The sequence below is a fragment of the Denticeps clupeoides genome, chromosome 2, assembly GCF_900700375.1.
Source record: "Denticeps clupeoides chromosome 2, fDenClu1.1, whole genome shotgun sequence".
NCBI lineage: Eukaryota > Metazoa > Chordata > Actinopteri > Clupeiformes > Denticipitidae > Denticeps > Denticeps clupeoides.
Window position 1 is genome coordinate 37,800,711 of NC_041708.1, and position 24,609 is coordinate 37,825,319.

General features: G+C 48.8%; 3 protein-coding genes across 8 annotated transcripts; 1 reads left to right on the top strand and 2 right to left on the bottom strand.

Moving 5' to 3' along the window:
• Positions 1 to 56: 56 nt before the first annotated feature.
• irf9 (interferon regulatory factor 9) lies at positions 57 to 9,447 on the bottom strand. Of its 2 annotated transcripts, none has more exons than XM_028969058.1 (10): positions 9,205 to 9,447; positions 7,671 to 7,732; positions 7,469 to 7,591; positions 7,212 to 7,383; positions 6,514 to 6,653; positions 4,554 to 4,638; positions 4,393 to 4,449; positions 2,670 to 3,080; positions 1,829 to 1,944; positions 57 to 701 (listed from the first exon to the last, which is right to left on the bottom strand). In XM_028969058.1, the coding sequence occupies exons 1-10, from the start codon at positions 9,386 to 9,388 to the stop codon at positions 570 to 572; spliced, it is 1,482 nt and encodes a 493-aa protein (XP_028824891.1). In that variant the 5' UTR covers positions 9,389 to 9,447; the 3' UTR covers positions 57 to 569. The 2 variants fall into 2 exon arrangements, with proteins under 2 accessions (XP_028824891.1, XP_028824898.1); XM_028969065.1 differs by having other exon boundaries at positions 4,554 to 4,635; positions 9,205 to 9,444.
• Positions 9,448 to 9,719: 272 nt separating this feature from the next.
• Positions 9,720 to 21,730, bottom strand: LOC114768982 (E3 ubiquitin-protein ligase RNF31-like). Of its 5 annotated transcripts, none has more exons than XM_028961618.1 (23): positions 21,383 to 21,726; positions 20,911 to 21,118; positions 20,683 to 20,829; positions 20,459 to 20,614; positions 20,314 to 20,373; positions 19,914 to 20,226; positions 19,748 to 19,833; positions 18,781 to 18,892; positions 18,552 to 18,697; positions 17,279 to 17,470; positions 16,879 to 17,193; positions 16,095 to 16,280; positions 15,543 to 15,749; positions 14,897 to 15,070; positions 14,564 to 14,662; positions 14,386 to 14,475; positions 13,137 to 13,251; positions 12,956 to 13,068; positions 12,432 to 12,545; positions 12,303 to 12,351; positions 12,123 to 12,210; positions 10,479 to 10,644; positions 9,720 to 10,379 (listed from the first exon to the last, which is right to left on the bottom strand). In XM_028961618.1, the coding sequence occupies exons 2-23, from the start codon at positions 21,103 to 21,105 to the stop codon at positions 10,332 to 10,334; spliced, it is 3,171 nt and encodes a 1,056-aa protein (XP_028817451.1). In that variant the 5' UTR covers positions 21,106 to 21,118; positions 21,383 to 21,726; the 3' UTR covers positions 9,720 to 10,331. The 5 variants fall into 5 exon arrangements, with proteins under 5 accessions (XP_028817451.1, XP_028817422.1, XP_028817440.1 ...); XM_028961589.1 differs by having other exon boundaries at positions 20,911 to 21,121; XM_028961607.1 differs by having other exon boundaries at positions 20,911 to 21,124.
• Positions 21,731 to 21,905: 175 nt separating this feature from the next.
• On the top strand, positions 21,906 to 24,551 carry psme2 (proteasome activator subunit 2). The gene is made up of 11 exons (XM_028961653.1): positions 21,906 to 22,035; positions 22,251 to 22,283; positions 22,427 to 22,489; positions 22,567 to 22,653; positions 22,737 to 22,785; positions 22,856 to 22,953; positions 23,727 to 23,795; positions 23,876 to 23,943; positions 24,013 to 24,067; positions 24,139 to 24,225; positions 24,317 to 24,551. The coding sequence occupies exons 1-11, from the start codon at positions 21,988 to 21,990 to the stop codon at positions 24,395 to 24,397; spliced, it is 738 nt and encodes a 245-aa protein (XP_028817486.1). The 5' UTR covers positions 21,906 to 21,987; the 3' UTR covers positions 24,398 to 24,551.
• Positions 24,552 to 24,609: the final 58 nt, after the last annotated feature.

Here is a 24,609-nt window from a genome sequence, read left to right on the forward strand (position 1 = left end):
GTCACGAATACATAAATAATATTTACAACTTTTCCCTCCTTTCCCCCCCCCCCCCCCCAACGGAATTCTGCTCGGAATCTAGTTCCAGATTCAGGCCGCTACAAGATTCTGGGTCGTGTAAAGGGCTGCGTTTCAACACTAGAGGGCACCAAAACGCAGTTAATGTCACTGTGATTATTACCAGGGTTCACCGTCGAGCTGTAAACACTGGCCCGAGCCCGACGTTAATTATCGTGTCCCGTCCCCATCTCTGTCCAGCGCTCGTATCGCGGGACTCTTTAGGCCCGATTACAGCTCCACCTTGTGGATGGAAATGTTAGCGTTAATGATAAAAGAAGCTAAAATCGTGTAACAAAGTGTGCTAATAAAATACCGCTGGGGTTTAAAAACTGTCCCGGTCTTTGCCAGTTGGCAGGATGACGTGGTGCCCGTGCTGGAACCACGGCGGGACTTTATGGAAGATCCAGTCTCCAGTTTTCATAAAGTGATGAAAGTATTCGTTCGTCGACTCCTCTGAGCATGTAGTGCTTGCTTTACTGCAAAGCTCCGTTTGGACGTCCCCGTCGGGCTCAGTTGACCTCGACCAGGTTGAGCGTCACCTCGCCCAGCGCCGACTGGCTGGCCAGGTTCTGGAGGACTTGCCAGGGTTCCCTCATCACCTGGGCGTCCTGAACCTGCCGCTCTGCCCAGGGAAGGGTGAGCTGGAGGGGGAAGACACTTCTGTTTACTCAAAATGGACGGGCTATACCTGCTCACGTTCAGTTCTTACTCATCTTTTCTTCTAATATCATTCAGAAAAGACAGAATATCAGAAGAACATCGTTTAACCGCATTCCAGATACTCAAGTGTGAATTAAGGTGCGTTGGACCTTATTTCCCCAAATAGAGGGAAAGTTTGCTCATAAACCTCCACATGGGGCGGTGATGGCCTGGCAGGTAAGGAAGCGAACCTCAAACAGTGTGTGGGGTCCCGTCCCCACACACTGCTCCCTGGGCGCCTGTCATGGGGCCCGCTGCTCACCAAGGGTGATGGTTAAATACAGAGGACACATTTCAACGTGTCACTGTGTGCTGCGCTTCACATCCATTGAACTGCATTTACGCAGGTGTGTATTTATATTTTTATCATTTCAGTGTATCTGCTCTGTTGTGTACTACTCACTTTTTACAAACTGAACAGGCATATTAACCTAATATTCTCAAATAAAATGAGCAGAAGTGGCTCGGCCAGCAGGGGGCACTTCTACACAGAACAAAGAACAGGAACTCCTGGCTCAGTCAGTATCAGTGTTCAGCATTTTGAGGAACACATTGAACCTCTTGAAAGGGGCATCAGGAGTTTGAACGTCTGGTAGAAGAACATTCAGCCTGATGCGCTCACTCATCAGTGCGGGGCAGTTGTGGCCTAGCCCCACAATCAGAATGTTGCCGGTTCGAATCCCGATTCGAAGCCACTGAGCAAAGCACCATCCCCACACACTGCTCCCCGGGTGCCTGTCATGGCTGGCCACTGCTCACCAAGGGTGATGGTTAAATAGAGAGGACAAATTTCACTGTGTGAACCGTGTGCTGTGCTGCTGTGTGCACTTTTACTTTCAGTGTGGCCGACAAGTGCAAATCAAAAAATGTTTAATAAAACACATTTTTTATGAACAAGTATTAATATAAATAGTTGATTTGTCTTAATACATTTTAAGTTGATAACACAGCAGGAAAAAAAAGAGATTAATCATGAATCAGGAAGTCCATCAGAAAAGAGGAAGTGGTTTCTGGTTTTGGTTCCTGTTGTTCTGTGGAAAAGTGTCCCTACTAGCTTCGGAAGGAGTACCTTAATGATGATGAGTTTGCTGGATGCTTCATCCGTGTCGAGGAGCTCCTGGCCGAAGCACAGAATGATGGCACTCTGCGGCGGTTCTCCACCGTAGGTCTGGAAGTGTTCAAGCTCTGAAACACATAGAACAATTTGATTCACAATTAAAAATAAAAAAAAATGTCCCAACTGTGTGTATGGTGCATTTTTGAATCACATTGTATGTTTGTGGGCCTTTGCAGCAGGTTCAGTCTAAACTTTATATGCCCTTTTAATGAGAACATACGCTCACGTGCACACCTGCATAAAACTCCCTAGGGGTTGAAGGCCAGGTACGGGAAGAAATGAGATATGGCTAGCACGGCCCAGCCAAGGCCTGGTAAATTTTGGGGAGGGTTGGTGTGCCCAACTATCACAAGCTGGGTGCTCAATGCTTAATGATAAGAACTGTTTACCGGCCAGGCCTCAGCAGCCAGGAGCTGTGTTGTGATGACAGTGAACTAGGGGTCTAACTCTGTGTGTGTGCGTAAAGGCGCACATATTAACAAGATATTTGTTGGAGACTTGTATAACATTATAAGCACTATATGCATGTTATATAACTCTTCATTGTAAACTGAGGTCATAGGAATGGAATATGAATTGATAAGCCTGAGCACATGCACAGAGTGTCCTTGCAAATTCCACAGTGACACTGTCTAACACAGACAATCAAACACATTATTGAGACAGGAAGAAGCAGTCTGCAGTCTTTGGGGTCTTCTTGCTGTTTTTTAAGACCATGATAAGAGAAAGGTATAAGGCCGAAAGCCCAGAGGGGCTGGGGAGAATCAGGAATAACCTTCTTGACCCTGCCTACCTTGTCTAAAGGTCTCTTTGTTGAAGAGCATCACCGGATCCATGTCACGCTCCAGTTTGTTGAGACCACTGTTGTTGGGCCCGGTGTGCGGCCCTCTCCAGAACACCCGGCCATGGCAGAAGCGCTTGGCGTACACGCCCGTGCTGGTGGAGGTCAGGACCACGCCCTTTTCGATGTAGGGTAGCAGGCTGTTGATGGCCTGGACGCAGGAGGCCCGGCTGGGGTCCGAGGCCATGGAAGTCGGGGGATCCGGAAGAGCGATGCGGGGGAAAGTCCCACTGTTCAGGGTCGGGGGGGACGGTGGGATGGGGGAGGATGGCAGGTAGGAAATGCGAACGTCGCTCCCCTGGATCTCACGCTGGAGGACCTCCTGGCCGACGTACAGGACGGTAACCAGGAAGGAGCTGAGTGCTGAAAGAAGATAAACTGACTTTTTATTTTGTACAACCAGTTGGTGATTTGCGTTAAAAGATCTATTATTTGTAAGGCCCCGTCCACACAAGAGTGTTTTTCTCTAAAACGGGAGACCCAGAACAGCCGCAGAACCTCGTAGTGACTACCAGAAACTCCTAATGAAAAGACAAGGCTGGAGAGCAACGACGTGTTTAACTCACAGCGGAGGAGAACTAGACGCCAAATGAGGAGAGCGGGGAGTTACAGCGCCACCTACAGGTGTGGAGGGGGGTTAAAACAGCGCTCTCCGTGTGGATTTCATGTAAAGCGTTCTCATGTGGACGGGTCCTAATATTTAACAATAAAATGAAATATTTTATATATATATTTATAAATGATGTACTGGTGTCTCCCAACCCTGGTCCTGGAGGAACGTCCGGCAGTACATTTTCATTCCAACCCACATGGCTTCACAACCTGCCACACTCATTATTAATATTCCTCCAGGACCGTGTTGGGAAACACGGTTGTATATTATATATTTTATTACATTTACGGCATTTACCAGACGCCCTTATACAGAGCGACTTACAATCAGTAGTTACAGGGACAGTCCCCCCCTGGAGACACTCAGGGACACAATGGTAGTAAGTGGGATTTGAACCTGGGTCTTCTGGTTCATAGGCGAGTGTGTTACCCACTAGGCTACTACCACCCTTTATTACCACCACCATTTATTATAAATAACATATTATCCCACTTGTGACACTAATAAAGGATAATCTTATCATCTTGTATTAATAGATAATATAGCTCTTTAAGATCCACACGATGATTTCAATGAATAATAAGTTAATAAAGTTGACTGAGTACCACACCGCAGCAGGAAAAGTCGCGGGTCGTGGGGTTTTTATTAGCCAACCAGAGGTTGAGGTTTACCACCCGTCTTCTGATCGTTGGCTGGTGTACAAATGTAAAAATGTTGCGCTGCACTTTGGTTTTGTGGTACTGAGTCAGAACAGAGTGTTCACTTCCATTCCACAACTGGCCATTTTGGGGGCTTCCATTCGAACCCTTTTCAAATATTATCTGCAAATGTGAAACCGTTTAACAGTACCCAGGTGGTCACACATATAGTAACAGTAGCATCAGATTGTCCATTTTTCTTGTCCACCGGGGGGTGTCCAACTGAACTAGTTCTCAGTGCCAGACTCCTTCTACCATGAGCACCATCGGAAACCAGGAGGTGAACCCGAATCTGGTTTATGGGCCAATATTGCTGGACTGGGTGCTGTGCGAGAGAAGGGGCGAGTCGAGCAGGCAGTTTTACCTTCAAGAGGAGGAGGAATGGTCTCGATAGTGACGTTCAGCTGGATCTCCTCACCATCTGTTATTTATAAAAAAAATAAAATAAAAGCAGCGGGTCAGTCCCAACCATAGACCAGACACGGCCTCATATCACCATGCGAGGGAAACAAAAACCTCACTCACTGAGGAGGACCGAGGACTCGACAACGTCTGCGGTTTGGCTGCTGACCACATTAATCGTCCCATCTTCCTCGTCACACGCTTCCTGCTGGCAGCATTTTTACAAGCACACAAGGTGAGGGACATTTCGCCAACTTTATAGGACAGCAAAAACATGACTATATTTGGATCCAATGCAACATGTACTGACTCTGTGTTCTTTTTTATTATTAAATTCTTTTGAAACGCAGTTTCAGTTTCAGTTTCAGTATTGATAAAAAGTTCATATAAACTTTACTTTACTGTACTTTATACAATGCGACTTACAAGAGGAAGACACCAGCAATTCTCATTCGGTTTCTATAGAGTTTGAGTTAAAAAACTAAGCCCTGATAAGGCCCAACTTGTCAGGAAAGAACGTGCTGGGAAATTGTTAGGTACTAGACGAAATTTATTTATTTATTTATTATTTATATTTGTGTGTATTTGTGTAAATTTTCTTAAAAGTGGTGGTAGTCTCGGCTAGTCGAATGGAGGAGGGCAAGTTGTTCCACCAGCCTGGGACAACAAAGGACAACTGAGTCGATTGGGATTGGAGACCCCGTGAAGAGGGAATTTTCAGTCTCGTTTCGTTTGCAGATCTGAGGGAGCGTGCAGGAGTGTAGCTAGGTAGTATTGTATTGATATAGGAGGGTGCAGTTCCATTTACAGCCCTGTGGGCAGCATCAAGGGTTTAAACTCAATGCGAGCAGCTACCGGGAGCCGGTGGAGAGAGGCGAGGAGACTCCGTCTCATGCTACTACTAGTGTGAAAGCACCGCCAGCATTCAAAAGTGACCAAATCTTCAGCCAGAAGGCATAGGAACTGAGAAGTGGTCTGTGGTCACCACCTGCAGAACCACGCCTCTATTGGGGATCTCTTGATAATTGTCTTTCATTTCCAGCTGTCGTCTACTCCATTTGCGCAACAGTATGTGAAATTGATCATCAGTCAGTGTTGCTTCCTGAATGGACTGTCAGATTTCACAGAAGTGTGTTTGAGTTCCATTGTATTGTTTAGGTGTTCCTATTATTTGTTGAGCAGTGGTATATTGTGTGATCTGAATAGAATTGCATTACTAAAAAAGATTAAAAAGACCCCAGAATACAATTTTCATTGACTAAAATGTCATCAGTTCTCGCTGACTAAAATATTCACGGATAATATGTGCTCAGACTTATGGCTGTACTATATGGCATAAAATTCATATTGTAAATAAATTTAACCCTAGACTGTAGATGGCATATAATAAACTTTTTACAGATACATCAGTTTTTGTCACATCCATAAGACCATTGAAACCATGATGCAAGTGATTATATTAAATTATAGGATTTTCTAGGAAAATATTTAATAGATAAATAAAAGATTTTATCTTATGATTTTTAAAATCATAATGACTTTTTTTTGGACAGGGCACCAAACAGGCTAGGACCGCGGTCATTTCCACGTGCGCTGTCAGTAGCCAATCGCCGGCATGGAACCGATCGGGGGCGGAACCGATCGGAACCGATTACTGCACAATTACTGACAGATTTCATTTATTGGGTCACAGTTTATACCGCGCAGCCCTACATGAATCTGAAGACTAATAAAAACTAAAACGACAGCTTGACAGAAAGACTGAGACTAAAGCTCAGATTAAGACAGGCCATTAAAATAAAACATATTTCGGACAGGAAAGCAAGTCTTCAGGTTGAAAATGGAATTATTTGGGGTCAAAAGGCTGCTGGTGGGACCTGGGCATAAGAGTGTCGGTTACAACCCAGCGGTAGAGGAAGTAACGGCACCATCCGCTCACCCGATGGCCGGGCGTGTCCGTTTATGAAACGGCTGGCAATAAAGCGCACTAAAACTGGTGCTCTATAATCAATAAACAATAAAATCCATCCACTTCTTATCAGTACAGTACGTGACAAGTTGAGCACCAGGGTGCGGAACCTACCGGGCTGGCTGTGGTGACAGCGGGAACCTCCCGCTTGACGACCCTGGTCGGAACTGCTTCCTCGCCGTCTGAGAGCTTCCTCTTCCTCCGCCCACGCTCTGCACACTTGTGCTTAACTTGGGCCGCGCTGTCCATGACCCCTGCGGATGGAGGACCATTACGGTCAAATTTATTACATAAAGAACCGTGGAGAAGCCTAATAATGAGCCATCATGAGACCCGAAGGTTCCACTTCCAGGGGTTGTTTTTGAGGTGGAAGATGCCCCGCAGTCAACGGGCGCCTTGCAAATTGAGACCCTGGGCCGGGTGCCATGGTGATAAGACACCGCGTGGCCCCTCCCACCACACTGGTGCCGTCTACCAGGCGCCAGAGCAGGGAACGTGTCACGGCAGGAGCCACTAGAGACCCACCTCCACCCACAGTAATGCCTTTAGGACAGGTGCCAGCTGACAGCACTTACGCGATTTTTGCACACGACGCTCACATAATAATAATAATAATAATAATAATAATAATAATAGCGAAGGATCGAGCAGCGACTGGGCGTGGCACCCATACACTGCACCCGTAAATGGCACCCGTAAATCTTGGGCACTCGCTGCTCAGACTTCAGCTGTTGCGGACATGACATCATGAACATAGATTTATATGAGGAAAAGGAAACGATGATATATTTGTACGTCCTGCTCGAACTCGCCTTGTTCTTGGAGGGGGACCAGGCGGTAGACTTTGTACGGCTCAGATATGTCCATCTGCGACCGCTCGTCCACCTCGCTGAACTCCGGACTCTTGTTGAGGGCGCAGCGGAGGCGGGTCTTCCAGGAGGCGGGGCCTTCGTCCGACGGCTTGCCCTTGAACTCGGCCCAGGCCTGGTGGGAGTCGGGACATTTGAGGGGAATTTCTAGCATCTCGCACGGCTGGTCCAATACGAGACAGACTGCATTCATGTTTTACCTTGAAAATAGCCGCGTCCTCGTCACTGCGGAAGTCCTGCTTTCCTGCATGTTTCCACGGAATCCGGAACATGGTCTTCTCCGGATCATCCCAGACCAAGCCGGGATACTTCCCGCTGTTCACCTGAGCGAGACGGTCAGTAAAGCAGGATTTAAAACACTCACTCACGCCTCCGAGCCGAATAATACCCAGAGACGCCCACCTGGTCCACCATCCATGTCCGCAGGCGGCGAGTGGACCTTATCTTCACAGGCAACATGATCCCTGCAAAAGAAAAAGAGACGAGGAGACTTTACTCGCCCTCAGTCCGTAGCCCACTGCTAATTAAAGGCATTACGACACTTTTATTTTAAAAATAGTGAAAGTGAAAATGAATTTACTCAGAGCCTTTAGTAAAGTAAAAAAATAAAACTCGGGTAACTAGGGAGTATAGAGGGCAGTAGTAACCTAGTGGGTAACTAGGTGGTATAGAGGGCAGTAGTAACCTAGTGGGTAACTAGGTGGTATAGAGGGTGGTAGTAGCCTAGTGGGTAACTAGGTGGTATAGAGGGCGGAAGTCGCCTAGTGGGTAACTAGGTGGTATAGAGAGCGGTAGTCGCCTAGTGGGTAACTAGGTGGTATAGAGGGCGGTAGTAGCCTAGTGGGTAACTAGGTGGTATAGAGGGCGGTAGTAGCCTAGTGGGTAACTAGATGGTATAGAGGGCGGTAGTAGCCTAGTGGGTAACTAGGTGGTATAGAGGGCGGTAGTAACCTAGTGGGTAACTGGGTGGTATAGAGGGCGGTAGTAGCCTAGTGGGTAACTAGGTGGTATAGAGGGCGGTAGTAACCTAGTGGGTAACTAGGTGGTATAGAGGGCGGTAGTATCCTAGTGGGTAACTAGGTGGTATAGAGGGTGGTAGTAGCCTAGTGAGTAACTAGGTGGTATAGAGGGCGGTAGTAGCCTAGTGGGTAACTGGGTGGTATAGAGGGCGGTAGTAACCTAGTGGGTAACTAGGTGGTATAGAGGGCGGTAGTAGCCTAGTGGGTAACTAGGTGGTATAGAGGGCGGTAGTAGCCTAGTGGGTAACTAGGTGGTATAGAGGGCGGTAGTAGCCTAGTGGGTAACTAGGTGGTATAGAGGGCGGTAGTAACCTAGTGGGTAACTAGGTGGTATAGAGGGCGGTAGTAGCCTAGTGGGTAACTAGGTGGTATAGAGAGCGGTAGTAGCCTAGTGGGGTAACACACTCGCCTATGAACCAGAAGACCCAGGTTCAAATCCCACTTACTACCATCGTGTCCCTGAGCAAGACACTTAACCCTGAGTGTCTCCAGGGGGGGACTGTCCCTGTAACTACTGATTGGAAGTCGCTCTGGATAAGGCCGTCTGGTAAATGCTGTAAATCTAAATGTACAGCAAAACAGATAAAAGTGGGCGGGGCTCCTGTTTGTAGTCGCCGCATGTATGACGTCACGTTAATCTTTCGCGTCCAAATAGTGATATTTTGACCTGAAAACTCCAGATTCACCCGTTCACGCCTCCAATTGCTGCTAAGTCGTGAATTAAAAAAAGGTTTCTCCAGAATCAACTTTAACGTAGTTGTATTACATTACACACCTCGGCGTAAAACTCAACTCTGCTTTTAAATATAATGATAAGAATGTGCAATGTGTATCATGATATCGTTAACTAACAGCTGTGTAATATTGTCCGTGTCGTTTTTTTTTTTTTTGGTTGTTGTGCCGTGCGATTCTCTCACCCGTGGGAAGTTGCGGCGTCCTCCTCCTCCGCAGCTCGGCGGCTCCGCAACTCGCTCCTGCTTTTTCTGCCCGTCTGCGCCGCGCCGAGAACGACGCGCCTTTTCCCAGAAACCACGTGACGTCTGAGAAGGCGGAGCGGCTTCCTGCAGGGGGCGCCAGAGCGCACCGCCACGCTGGGGTCATGACCCGTGCGAGTCCGGGCGCTTATGACTTTATTATATAAAAATTAAGTAGCCAGAATACCAAACCTAATTTAATGCAATATATATATATATATATACACACACACACTCTGTTTCAGCCCTGCGACCCATCTCTCTTTATATATTTAATATTCCAAAGAAGCAATTATAATACGAGTTGAATACATGTGATTATATTTAGTGTATTAATATTATTTCAACCGAGCACAAATATCAGACACTTTTATTAATTTTTCAGGCTTTTGCCGAGCTGAAAGTATGTGTAATATTCTGAAGTAGGGCATATTTCATACATAAACGCACACCGCAGGTAATAATCCCGAACCAAAAACATTTATTCAATGAGTGATCATTTCAGTGCGTAAAAGGCATACTGTGACATAGTCTGGGTCTAAGGATATGAAGACAACAACAAGATGAATATATGCCACCAGTCTAAAGTGTGGATGCACCCACTGAATTATGAGTCTTGCATTTTTTACTATGAAAAAACCCACGTGAGGTTATGTAACGATATAGGCGAGTCCAAACGTTTGACTGGTGGTGTAGTTTTAATGTATTATCACCACATCATTATACCAAAACATACCGAAAAGCCTGATAGCGGTACATTTCAAATGTCCACTTAGCTTATTAATGCCACCGAGAACTTAAAAAAGTATAATGGTTCTAAAAAAATTTGATGAGCCCTCTGATATACAACATAATTCCCAACAATCACGCAGAGTACAATATTTGAGAATTGTTCCAGAAAGGTAAGCAAGGACTTTATGAAGACACAGAGGAACAACAAATAATCTCATTCAGAGGAAATTATAGGGCGGGGCCACGTCCTTTCAGCCATATTAGACCGCAAAAACGAGTTCTGCGAAACCCTTTTCTCAGCTTTAGTTTCAGCGTTCGTGTTGCTGAGGGTCCGAAGTCTATTTCTTCCTGGGAACCTTCTCTCCAAGAGGAACCTTCATGAGGCTCTACATAAACAAGCAGCAGGGCAGAAAAGTGCACATGATGAGCACACAGTGCTCAGACAAACAAAGAGACTGAGCCGGCCAACCAGCCAAGCAACCGACCTGCCGCAGCCTGGCGTGGTACGCCCGGTCCTCCTCGCCCTCGCCCTGCGGGGTGTTCACGTGGTACCTTCGGCAGGCTGCCAGCAACTCCGTTTCGTCGAGCAGCGGGGCGGGGTCCAGTGAGTGGGTGTTGACGAGGCTCACCAAGTACTCCCTATAGTGCTTACTGTAATCGAGTAGACGCGAGTTACGGACCCATACGCCACGTACAACTCCATACAACACTCTACATTCACGTTCATGTCCCCCAACTAAGAAATGGGGGATTTTCTGGAAAAGAACAATCTTGAAAAAAAGATGATTTCTTCATTTTTGCATGTGCCTTGAGTAATAAATATATGAATGTGTTGAAGTGAGGTGTTCTGGCCATCACAGTCCCCTGCTGTATAACATGTCCCCCCCACAGTCACAGAGCCAATGGTCACAGTGGGAACCAGAGTTTTTTGCTGTGCACATCATTTACATTTACATTTACAGCATTTACCAGACGCCCTTATCCAGAGCGACTTACAGTCAGTAGTTACAGGGACAGTCCCCCCCTGGAGACACTCAGGGTTAAGTGTCTTGCTTAGGGACACGATGGTAGTAAGTGGGATTTGAACCTGGGTCTTCTGGTTCATAGGCGGGTGTGTTACCCACTAGGCTACAACCACTCGATCGTGTAGGTTTCTAATGAAAAACACACTTCCAAATGTTACAGTGCCATATAATGCAGCACATGTCCGCTGTGCAGGGAGCACAGGAGCGGCAAGTAAGCTTCGTTTCTTGCAGTGAACTCGGCTGATTGGCCGGTGCTTCCACACGTGGGATCTGATTGGCTGGCGCTTGCTCCACAAGTCAGTCACCCCATTCAGAGTGAATAGGAAGCGACTCCGTTGTGAGCAAAGCGTTGTGGCTTCTTGTCTCTGTGATAGTTTTTAGCAAGAATTAATTGTGATAAATTTGAACGAATTAACTGCACATTAAACAGTAAATTTGATGCCAAATGTGTGATTAATTAGTTAAATTCCATTAAATTAAAGCCAAACCAAGGAAGAATACACTATATAGTTGGGCTGTGTGTTGGCAAGGATTTCACGATACAATTATATCTCGATATATTGTGATACTGTAAATATTCTACAGTTCACTAAAATGTAGCTACAGAGCTAATGGTAGTAGCCTAGTGGGGTAACACACTCGCCTATGAACCTGAAGACCCAGGTTCAAATCCCACTTACTGCCATTGTGTCCCTGAGAAAGACACTAAAACCTAAGTGTCTCCAGGGGGGGACTGTCCCTGTAACTACTGATTGTAAGTCACTCTGGATAAGGGCGTCTGATAAATGCTGTAAATGTAAATTTACAAGATGCTGTACGGATCACGTTACATTTATAATTCAGCCAAAAGAATATAACTCGGAACTGAATTTTAACTGCATTGTCTTTGCACACTGAACTAGTGGGCAGCAAAAAGATCAAATGTTAAAGAAAATATTGAAGTCCTTTATCTAAGGCTTCTAGAGGACTGAGCAATATCACCATGTAAAATATCTCAATATATATTGCCGTATCGATATTTTCGAACACCCCTACTATATAGAATACAGCACTATGTGAAAAGTGGGCATGAACACCCAGGACTTCGCACTTCCTGGCACTCACTCGCACAGCCCCGCCTGGTTTGGGTGGGTCTGTAGCCCACAAGGGGCGTCGGTCCCCCCGTCCTTCTGCTCCATAATTCCACACACACCTGAGTGAGAAATGGACTTTAACATTAACGTTAGAACTAAGTATACCAAATAAGCGTTCTGGAGAAGACAAGTGGTGGAAATTTTCCCATACCAGCCTGTGCTCCGGTGGGTGGATCCGTGTTGAATGCCACATTATTGTCCTGGGGGGAAAAAAAACCCCATTAATTTCTGCATCCGTAACACAGGAATGAACAGACCCGTTCCAATTCTGCATTCCCACCTGCAGCAGCTGCTGGATTCGGGCCGATTCCCAGTCCCTCAGGTAGAAGAGGCAGTCCCTGGGGTGGTGGGCGTGGAGACCCCTAACAGTGCAGGGGGGTGCGGTGCATCCACGCTGGGCGGGAGAAGGAGGGTGAGCCCACACATTTTCACTTTTGGATCCGTATATTTTGTTTATTATCTCCTTCCATGAGTCACCGGGTCACGCTGTTCGTGAGTCACCGGTTTTACGATTCAGTGACTCGGCAGAAACTTCGCAGCTGTTTTTGTGCTGCTGGCAGGGATCAGGACCTTAAATCCCTCAATAAACCACACCGGGCTCCATTTTCAGTTTGCCAACCTATGAATCACGGTGCTGGGTTCTTAACTGATTCTTAACTGAGAAGCTCTCAACGTCAGCTCCTTACCTGTATAAGATACTTCCGAGGGCCATTATTTAATTCACTAAAACGCAAACTCCTTCAGAACTTTTTTTGAAATGCACCACTTTGAATTGTTTATTGGTCTGAGATCATTTGTCCTCACCTTGTGGAAGGGGTTGTTGCAGCCGCTGCAGAACTCGTATCGGCACTGCGTGCAGGTGAAGTGCATGCAGCCGCCCCTGCTCAGGGCGTACTGGTACCTGCAGTTGGGGCAGACTGGCGGGGCCGGCTGCGTTACTGGCGGCGTGCGGACCTACGCTTATTTAGGACGCCTCGCCACTTACCGATGCCGTTGTCGTGCAGGTAGCCGGCCAGGCCCAGCCTCTGGTACTCCGGGTCGTTCTCCCGCTTCCACAACTGGAACTGTTCGCAGGACAAGCCCTCGTGCTGCTCCTCCCACTGCACACACGTATATATATATATTCATTACGCACAGTTCATCCACAAAAGAAGAAAAAGTGTGCCACCCGCTGATCACGGCAGATGCTGTGCCATCTGTCCAGGGGGCACCACAAATGGAGGTCATTCCACTGTTCGTAAAGATCAAGCCCACTCAAGCAGTGATACCAACAAAGAATTTCACAAGGTGTGGAGGCCCTTCCTGGAGTATTTTACACGCCTTCAGTCACAGAATCCGACTATTAATTAATTTGGGGCAGTGGTGGCCTAGCGGTTATGGAAGCGGCCCCGTAATTAGAAGGTTGCCAAGGTGCCACTGAGCAAAGTAACGTCCCCACACACTGCTCCCCGGGCACCTGTCATGGGAGCCCACTACTCACCAAGGGTGATGGGTTAAATGCAGAGGACACATTTCACTGTGTGCACCGTGTGGTGTGCAATCACTTCACTTTATTAGTATAAGATCCAGAAACAATATTGTCGTCTTGTTCTTTTTTATTAATCAATCTGGCATGAGGACGGGGTTATTGTTATGTGGAAAGGTTGTTGGGTTTAGAATAGCACACGTTCATTATCATTATTTTTCTTCAAAAATGACTAAATTGGCATTTTTCCTATAATACTGTACTGCAAAATATGTATGTAACTCTTACAGAACTGGTTTACTTAGTGAGATCTTTTTTTATATTGTGTGTATTGTATTTGTTTTCTTTCTTTTTTGTTGTCGTCTTTCTTTTGCATAAAGTCAATAAAAATGTCTCTGAATTTCCTCGTTTAGTAGTAATAATAATAATAATCATACAAAACTTTCCTATGAAGCCACCACAGCAGCCACAGCGCATGATAATAGTGATTAAACGAGAGGAAATAACGGCCCATTTCGTCAACGAAGACGAAGAGGCGTTTTAGTCTCGCTTTTATTTCTCAACAGTATTACATTTCCTCATAGTTATCGTCACGACCAGCATTAACATTGCATCTCATTTCATGAAGGTTAGTTGTCAAAATATCAAGGGTGCGCCACCTAAACTATGAAACCAAGACGGCAACACCGGCACGCTGGCGTAGGGATACGCCCCGTCCTGAGCACAACAGAGAGGGATTCTGGGAGGTCCGGGGAGGTCCTCTACTCACGGGCTTCTGGCACTTGGAACAGAAGCTCCCCCTGCAGCTCTGGCACGTGACTTTGCACTGGTTCCCATCGTAAATGAAGCCATTCGTACACTGTGGAGAACCAGCAGACAAACAGCATTCATTCTGATACAGAAGGGGGAGAAGACGGCACTAACGTCCCTGTGTCTGCCTGTCTCACATGTGTGCACCAGAGGAACTTGGGGTCCTTCATGAGCGCATGCTCCGTCAGCTTCTTGTGGAAGAGTTCGTAAACCTCCTTCTCCATGCAGTCGCGCAGCTGCACTCAGAACACACGACACGGGTTTCACTGGCCGTGTCCTCCCAGCCCATTAGTGGGGAACTCTTCCCCATGTCCACCAGCAGCATGAAGAGAGACTCATATTTTTTTATAATTATTTTGCATCTTTTTACCTAATTTAGCATTAATATGGCATTATTGTGAACAATCTATACCGTGCAGTGCACGTTTAGTGGGGACGTTACGGCAGGTTGCTCCGCCTCCTCGGTGTACCTGTATGTCCAGAGTGGAGAAGTAGTTGTCCAGGAATTCTGGGTCGTTGATGTCCGGCTCATCGCAGCCTGGACACACCATGTCCCTGATGTGCTTGTCCCTCACGGCGACCGTGAAGTGGTTCTTGAAACACTCGCAGCACACCAGACACTGGCAGGACGTCAGGGAGCGCATCTGGAGGGACACGCGCAGGTTTTAGTGGTTCGACCAACCCGGAGCCCAAGTCAGGGTGTCCCGGAGGTAGTAGGGTGGTAGTAGCCTAGCGGGTAACACACTCGCCTGTGAACCAGAAGACCCAGTTTCAAACCCCACTTACTACAATCATGTCCCTGAGCAGGACACTAAACCCTGAGTGTCTCCAGGGGGGGACTGTCCCTGTAACTACTGACTAAGTCGCTCTGGATAAGGGCTAAAAGTCCCGGTGCTTCTTTAACTTGGTCCTGCTGCCCAGGCGTCCAGTGGGGTTTTTTGGGGACGAACGTCGGCGTTAAGCTGCATTGTTTAAGCAGGCACGATGCTTCGCACACACGTCCCACGTTCGGGGTGTTGGTTTATCCTGCTGACGTGGGACTCACAGCAACATTAACAAAAGAACAAAAAGGAACGTACGCGCACGTATGTGAGACGTAGCGCGGCGCACACACACCTTGCTAGCCGGGAAGTTGCAGAAACACGCCCTGCACTCGTTGCTGAGCATGCGGCGGATGATGTCTCTGTCAGGGCTGTCCCGGACGGCCTCGATCACGTCCTCCAGACAGTACTCCCCGTTGGACTCCTGCAGCAGACACAGGGCCAGCTCACAGCGCCCCCAGCTGGGCAGGTCGTACAGCGCCAGCAACCTGCGGCACGTCCGCTGCCAACAGAGAAGAAGCAAGTATTCAGACTAAAGGCCGGATGTGAACCAGAAGACCACAAAGTCCCAGGTTCAAATCCCACTTACTACCATTGTGTCCCTGAGCAGGACACTTAACCCTAAATTGCTCCAGGGAGACAGTCCCTGTAACTACTGATTGTAAGTCGCTCTGGATAATGGCGTCTGATAAATGCTGTAAATGTAAATGAACCCTGAGTGTCTCCAGGGGGGGACTGTCCCTGTAACTACTGACTGTAAGTCGCTCTGGATAAGGGTGTAAATGTAAATTGCTGGAGGAAAAAGTACAAGTCAGGGGCCTTTTGTTGGACGTTCTACACCACACACCTGTTTGTCTGGGTCACCGGGGTCGATAGGGACCTCCGGCCCGTTGGCCCACACGCGCTGGTGAAACGTCTCCAGGAGGGGGCGCTGCAGCAAAGTGAGAGCCCCACTCACGTCGCCCCCACTCAGCCGCAATGCCTCCTCACACTGGCCGCGGTTCCGGAAACCCAGGAGGCTCAGCTCCCGCATCTGAAAATGCACACAGGGCCAGAGAGTGCGGGGATCAGGTTCGGCAGAGAGCATTGCGACCTTTGACACGGTTATACGGTGACCTCCCGGTGAACTCGGTGACGTTTTGGAGCTCATGTGGAGCATTGGGGAGGCACCTGAGATAAACGGGACGACTTACCGTGGCCTTGGCTGTGCAAGACGATTTATGGGCTCTTGAAACATTTTACGAGCACACACACACACACACACACACACACACACACTGATCTGGGACAAATCAGTTGTAATATCGGGGGATGTGCCTATGCTAATTACTGTTGTATTTATGATCCATGCTGGTTGGACAGCCGCTGACTCTACAATACTTATATATTGATCAGTAATCTTCACATTATTTCCAGCAATGTGCTTCTGAAGCATCAACATATTAAAATACGTAATATGCGTACTTGATGCACGTTCTTAATCAGACAGGTTCATCTAGTGATGCTTCCACGGACCACACTTGACCACGAGCCTTTGCAACATCACTAGTGAGTGTTAATTGGAGCCTTTCAATGTTTTGTGGGCGGGGTTTGATGAATGTGGTGAGGTCAGAATTGTGACCACAATGCACCTTGGCTCGTCTGCTTTTCAGCAGCTGCTGGACCGACTTCTCCACGTCGCCCCCTGCCGCCAGCCACGCCTGTTTGGCTTCGGCGCGGGAGAGCTGGATGTCCCGGCGGCGCAGGTCCTCCGGACCCCCGTCTACCTCCACCGTGTCCCGAGCCGCCGCGAGCGTCTGCTGGACGGACGCGGCCATGGCGCAGATTTCATCCAGCAGGCGTGGCAGCTCGGACTCAATCCAGTCAAAAAGGCTGACGGCGCTGTCCCTGGAGACGCTGAGGGCCGCGCACACCTCCTCTGGGCTCACGCCCCTTTTCTCTCCTTCCTGTGATAGAGCGGCGGGTGGAATGATGAGGTTGTGCCAGTTCCACCTTCTCAACCCTTCTTCCCCGCGGTTAGGCTCCACCTACTCTTATACGCTGCACCAGCTGTAGGCCGTCCTCCTTCATCTGCATCTGTCTGGCCGCGAGAAGGTCTTGAGGCGTGGCCTTGGGCTTTGTGGGCGGGTCTTTGATGCTGACCGGCTGTGGGCGGGGCAACGTGCACATCTCACATTCTGGCGCAGACTTCCTGTTGTCAAAGGTGCAGTGTTCACATGTCCACTGGGGGTGGGGGAGAGGCGAGGAGGGAGGGAGGGAAGTCAGCGAATCAACGGTACGTTTCCACCGAAAAATGAACAAGAGTAAAAGTAAAAAAATGTAAAATTATTACATTTTTATTACGTGAATATATAATATTCATCTACAGTATATCCTGCACATTAACTGGGATGAAATTGTTCCCTCATTCCCTTCATAGGGGACGTTACCAGGCACCCCCACGTGGTTTTCTTTGCTGTGGGGGCCTGGCAGGGGCACAGAGTATTTAAGGGGTGGCTCGGCTTTTTATGCCATTTTATAACCATGTAGGAAGTGGGGTGGCGCTACAGAGGCGTCATATGAAAGTTACAAATCCCTATTATTATTACTATTAAGGTGAAACTTGAAAGTGAAGTGATTGTCACATGTGCACAGCACACGGTGCACACAGTGAAATTTGTCCTCTGCATTTAACCCATCACCCTGAGTGAGCAGTGGGCACCATGACAGGTGCCCGGGGAGCAGTGTGTGGGGACGATGCTTTGCTCAGTGCCACCTTGGCGGATCGGGATTCTGATTACGTGGCCACTTCCTTAACTAGTGACGTGATTGTCATTGTGAAACACTGCAGCACAGCACACGGTGAAACGGTTAAACGTCCCACGCACAGCAGTAACGTTTTGCTGTTAAAGTACAATTGTTAATATAATTATAATAGCTGATCATTATTTCATTAGCAAGCTAGGTGCAGTGGTGGCCTAGCGGTTAAGGAAGCGGCCCCGTTATCAGAAGGTTGCCAGTTCGAATCCCGACCTGCATGCGATTTTGGGCGAAATAAGAACTAAATAGCAGGGTGGTAGTAGCCTAGCGGGTAACACACTCGCCTATGAACCAGAAGACCCAGGTTCAAATCCCACTTACTACCATCGTGTCCCTGAACAGGACACTTAACCCTGAGTGTCTCCAGGGGGGGACTGTCCCTGTAACTACTGAATGTAAGTCGCTCTGGATAAGGGCGTCTGGTAAATGCTGTAAATGTAAATAGTTTTATTATTATTATTATTATTATGATGAATGGGGATGTGACGGAAGTCGGAACGCAGACCTTGGCCTCTGGAGCCGCTGGCAGGACGGCCGGAGGGCGGCGTGCGGGGACAGCGGGAGGACGCGTGGCCAGGCGGGGACGTTCGCACACTTGGCACAGCACACCGCTGGCCGGGTTCAGCACCGTGCAGCTCTGGCACTTCCACTCTGCGAAGCCGAGAGAAGGAGGCGTGACGCCGGTGGCGCGCTGCAGGCCGGGACATCAGCGCGTAAGGAAACGTCAGCCTGACCTGTGGTGGCGGAAGGTGGCGGCGAGTCCTCGCCCGGACGGGGACGTCCGCTGGTCGCACGCAGCGCCGCCACATGGCCCTCGTTCGCGGAGAACTCTCCCACCGGGACACGCTGTAGGTCACACATTTGAATCCCAACGTATGTCAACATGAAATCTGGTATGTTTAGGAGAGATGGAATCATTTTTGGACGTCCACACTACGGTCCCGGACAATTTTACAAGCAGGAAGCGACTCAAACCAGAAAAGGTAGGAACGGAAGGCCGGAAGTAGGTGGTAGTAACCTAGCGGGTAACACACTCGCCTATAAACCAGAAGACCCGGGTTCAAATCCCACTTACTACCATCGTGTCCCTGAGCAGGACACTTAACCCTGAGTGTCTCCAGGGGGGACTGTCCCTGTAACTAGTGATTGTAAGGCGCTCTTACAATCAGTCGTAATGCCGTAAATGTAAGTGAGGTCCAGTTTCGGGGAGGACGAGGGGACGCTTCACTCTGCTCACAAGTTTATATAAAACTCTATAAACGCAGGGCCAGGCAGCGAAAATACGTCCCACAAAGCGTCCCGGACAGCCTCAGGCTCACGAGACACGGGCCTACCGCGTCCGTTTTCAGGCGCTCGCTGCTTGTACGTGTTTTACATTTACATTTACAGCATTTATCAGACGCCCTTATCCAGAGCGACTTACAACCAGTAGTTACAGGGACAGTCTCCCTGGAGCAATTTAGGGTTAAGCGTCTTGCTCAGGGACACAATGGTAGTAAGTGGGATTCGAACCCGGGTCTTCTGGTTCATAGGAAAGTGTGTTACCCGCTGGGCTACTACCACCTGTTTTGGCGAGTTTGCACTTGTCGGGCGTCGCCGTGCACACATATCAGGCTGCAACAATACAGAAATGTTCCATAATCGTGCTGCATTCTGAGGAGAAATGACGATATTTCCGGGGCGGAAATGTTGAACTCTGACCTCACAGACCTCCGGTGGTCCCGGCGGCCGGGTGCAGGCGGCGCGGTGGGAGGAGATGGCAGAGACGCCGCCGGCGGGGCATCTTTCTGAGGGGAGGGGCGGAGTTTTTTTTACCAGGCACCACAGTGAACGTGGGACCGACGAATTATCGGAAGACAGAACTCACCCAGTATGGGGTCCCGCCGGTGGTCCGCCCGACCCGGGTGGCGGTGGTAGATGACATCACAGGTGTCACAGAAGGGCAAGGAGCCGCAGGCGGGGCAGCGGAGGGTGGCGGCACCGCCGCACACGTTGCACTCGTTGCTCGTCCGGTTGGAGGAGACGGCCGGCGGGTGGGCGGGGCCGGGGACAGACGTCGGCGATCTCGGGGTCGGATTGGTGAGGTTGGGTGTGAATTTTGGCTTCGGTGGAGTGGGTGGAGCTTGCCTCTTACCGCCAGCCGGAATGACGACCGCATCGGGCACCGTGCGCGTCCCCTCCTGCAGAAGAGAGCGAGAGAGAGCGAGGGGTCTTCAGACATCCGGAGCGGACACGTAAAGCGGGTTGGAAATGCACCGGCTCTTCACCTTCTGCTGACGTAGCTTCGGCACGGTTCTCTCAAAGACCTCCGGGTGAGGATGTGTCCCCTGCCGCCGCCCGAAAAACACACACACCGCACGTCTTAACGGCGTTTCACCGCCGATTCGTTACAGATTTACTCACATGCGTCACCTTAATTAACATGTCCAACTCCGCCCTCAACATCATGACCTCCACCATCACCGCGGCAACCTTCCGAACGTCAGGAACCTCGGTGTCGTCTGGGAAGCCGACGCCATCCGGCAGCTGGGCGGTGTAGCCGTAGAGAGAGAGCACCACCCGGCCACCCTGTGGAGGAGAACTCTCGGTGAAGGCCGGACAACCTCAGGACGAGGGCGAGGGCCGCCGCCCCTCACCTTCACAGCGTCAACAGTGTTCCTGAAGACGGGGTTGTTGTCCTTCACGCTGCGCCAGTATTGGGGCCGGTTGGGGTTGATGAGGTTGCGGCCGTATTTCTCCAGCATGTTTAACGCTTTCATCAGCCGGCCGAGCTGTTCCAGAACCTGCAGGAAAATTCAATCCCGGATTGTGGAAGTTCTCTGAACTCCTTCTGGGTCGTCGATGGGAGAGAGACTAGGACTCACTTCATGCCGGCTTTGGGCCACGCCGTTCTCCAGCACCATGCTCTCCGCGGCCAGGTGCCGGTACTTGGCGGAGAAGGGCAGGGGGAGACCGGCCACAGCCATGAGGTCGGTGCCAATGTTGTGGGCGGAGCTTGATGTCAGCAGGTGAGACTCCACCCTCCTCCTGACCTCCTCATACTCCTCTTGGATAGTCATGGTGCGGCTGCTGCTGCTGCTGGCAAATAAAGCGATTCTAATTCAACTAGTGGGATCCAGTCGTCTTATCGAAACTATCACGTATTCAACTTAAAGGAATACAAATTTGACGTTCGGTAGTGACGTCATTACACAGTCAACACATCCTGCTCCATATCTGGGAAATGGCCTTAACAATCAAACAAAAAAAAGCTGTCACGTGACAGCTCAACTCGGAACTGAGAACTTTAGCAAGTCGACTTTTAACTTTTAAAGCTGGAGCAGCGAGACGCGTTACCTTCACGTTCGGGTCTCACACACGCGGAAGTCGCCGGAGCGACTTGATCTTCTTCTTTTTCCTCCTCGTTTCGAGTTTTTGGATTTAAGGTCGTCCGGGTCGTCGAGTTGGTCCAAAGTTTCTCACACCAGCACCAAAACATATATATATATATATATATATATACATATATTTAACTGAAGCGTCTACGGCCCTGTTCGTACTATGGCGACTCAACTCCTCTATCTCTGTCTAATGAACCTTGAACCCAAGTCAGATTTTCCCCCTAGCTCACGTTTTAAGGGCAGCATTTTGCACAGTATTCCTTTGCTCTCTGTATGCTTAGAGACAAGGATCCTGTGGCTGATTGAAATATCAATAACCTCGACATCAACGGTACCTCTGGTTCGAATTTTTTATCACGGAGAAACTGCGCCGTGTCACGTGTTTAATTCAACGCTACTGATCGTCGATGTCCCGGTCCACCTTAAAACACCCCGTTTTACATAAGTGGGCGTGGTCGCCCGGGGCTCCACCCCCCTCGTCGAAAACGAAAGTGGCCGCGGGACCGAGCGAGACCGAAGGCGCGTTTCTTCCTCACGTCTGCAGCGCCAGAACCGGAGAAAATGTCCAAAGCGGCGGTGCTGAAGCTCAGCGGCGACAACGCGCTCAAGGTACGAGGCTTTTACTCGTCCCTCCGTCGCCGCTCGTTTGTTCACTTTTTACGCAGAAGAAAGTCCCTAGTCACCCCGGCGGCGGACATCAGATCGAAAGTAAAACTGGGGTCTTACACGATTAAAAATGCGAAATTATTACATTTTCACAGATTCTCCCAACAAAATAATGGACTTTTAATCCAGCATCTTTTGTGTTGCTTTGTGCCTTCCAGATCGAGAACTACCGCCAGGGGCTGTATCGGCAGGTGTGTGGGTGTGAGTGTGTGTGTGTATGTATGTATGTGAGTGTGTGCTTGATTGCATGTGTGTATATGTGTGTGTGTGTGAGTGTATATATATATATATGCACGCATGTGAGCTTTCTGAAGGTTTGTATTTTCCTCCGCAGGCCGAGCAGCTGTTCTCCAGCCACATCCCTCGGAAGATTGTGCAGCTCGACAACCTGCTCCAGGTGAGACGTGGTTTTCCTGGCTCTGGAGAACATTCTTGTGTGTGTGTGTGTGTTTGTTTATCTCCGCTGTCGTGCAGGAGGAAGCGTTCGGCGTCTCCGACCTCCGTCTTCTACACGCGCCTCTGGAAATCCCCATCCCGGACCCCCCGGCTCCTGAAGATGAGGTCAGCAGGGCGCTCGGCACCGGTTACTGGGTCGCCGATTGGATGGAGCATGCTGAGAACTTTCTGCTTATTCCCATTTACAGGAAATGGAGACGGACAAAAACGAGGACGAAGACAAGAAGAAGAAGAAGCGTAAGGACTGTTTGTGGTAGCCTTTTATTTAATTACATTTATTTGCATCTGTCTTCTGGTTTCGTTTCAGCTCCCAAGTGTGGCTTCATCAAGGGCAACGAGAAGATTGTGAAGCTGCTGGACGTGGTGAAGCCTGAAATTGTTGCTCTGAAGGAAACCTGCATCACAGTACGTCCCAAATTTCGAATAAAGAACACTTTCATCCTAGAGTTCGGTCATTAAAAAGCTAGAAAAGTCAAGGAATTTGAATAGAGAATTTTACACGCCTTGAAAAGTCATTGAAATCACATCACGTTTAAAACTAGCGCAGGTCTTTAGTATCTTTGCTGGCTTTATGTAGTGAACCACATCACATGGTACTGCATGCATATTCCATATTCCAGAACTTTCTCAGCCACGTGTCTTCTTATAAAAGTAAATGACAGCTGATGATCTATACCAGTTTTTCACAACCCTGGTCCTTGGGAAACGTATGTCAAAGAGTTCCCTCCAGGCCTACCTTAATCGAGCTTAGGTACATTAATTGCACTCGGGTTCCTTAATCAAGCCAGGGTACCTTAATCGGGCTCGGGTTCCTTAATCAAGCCTGGGTACCTTAATCGGGCTCGGGTTCCTTAATCAAGCCTGGGTACCTTAATTGGTCTTGGGCACCTTGAGATTGTGAAGATATGTGGGTTGGAATGAAAAGACAGATGTTCCTCCAGGAGCAGGGGTGGTCCTGATCTAGAACGGAACCTGGTGGGGCCCATGCCCCACGCGAACTTGGAGGAAGAAACACTGTCCTTTAATTTCAGCTTTTCGGGGTAGTCATAAGTTTAGTTTTAACAAATTTCTGGTAATTTTTTTCCTTCACATTTGAATTTGCCTTAGAGTAACTGAAAAGTTGTAAAAATGTCTAAGAACCATAATATGAGTAGTACTCAGGTGTGATCTGTCCACAGGTGTCCTGCTGGATCCAGCATCTGATTCCCAAAATTGAGGATGGGAATGACTTTGGCGTTGCAATCCAGGCATGTAATAATCTCGCAGACGAGGAGAACCATGGAACTTTCATGTTGCTGGAATTAAGTGGTTTCTCGTTGGTTTCCAGGAGAAGATCCTGGAAAGAATAACCGCTGTGAAGACCAAAGTGGAGGGCTTTCAGACCAACATTAACAAGTGAGATGCTCTGGCCCCCCTTTTCATCATCGTTCTGCCTTCTAACCCTCGTCTGCTGGTCTCCTGCAGGTACTTCTCGGAGAGAGGGGACGCCGTGGCCAAAGCCTCCAAAGACACTCACGTGGTGAGTTGCTGCTCCGCCTCGCGCGCGTCCGGCTGACAGCCGCACGTTCATCTGCTCTCCTCCTCCCCCAGATGGACTACCGCTCTCTGGTCCACGAGAAGGACGAGGCGGTGTACTCCGAGATCAGGGTCATCGTGCTGGACATCCGTGGCTTTTATGTAAGTTGGAAGGCCGACACCACGAACGAACGTAAAAGATGAGCGCGTCAACCAGTAATAACGTAGCTTTCTTTTTTTTTTTCCTGGCAAGGCGGAGTTGTATGACATAATCAGCAAGAACCTGGAGAAAGTAACCAATCCTAAAGGAGAAGAGAAGCAGTCCATGTACTGATGCATGCTGGGAGGAGGGATTCTGGGGGAAAAAGGAAAAAAAAAAAGTATTTTCTTGTTTGATTCAAGCCTTTCTGAAATATCCAATCAGCTGGTCTTTTTCAGGGTTTTTACATTTTCATGGTGTCTCCACTAATAAAACGAGTCGAGCTGGAGTGCGCGTGGTCGTCACTGTACCTCTAATTTACGGGAAGAAATTCACCAGCCGGTTCC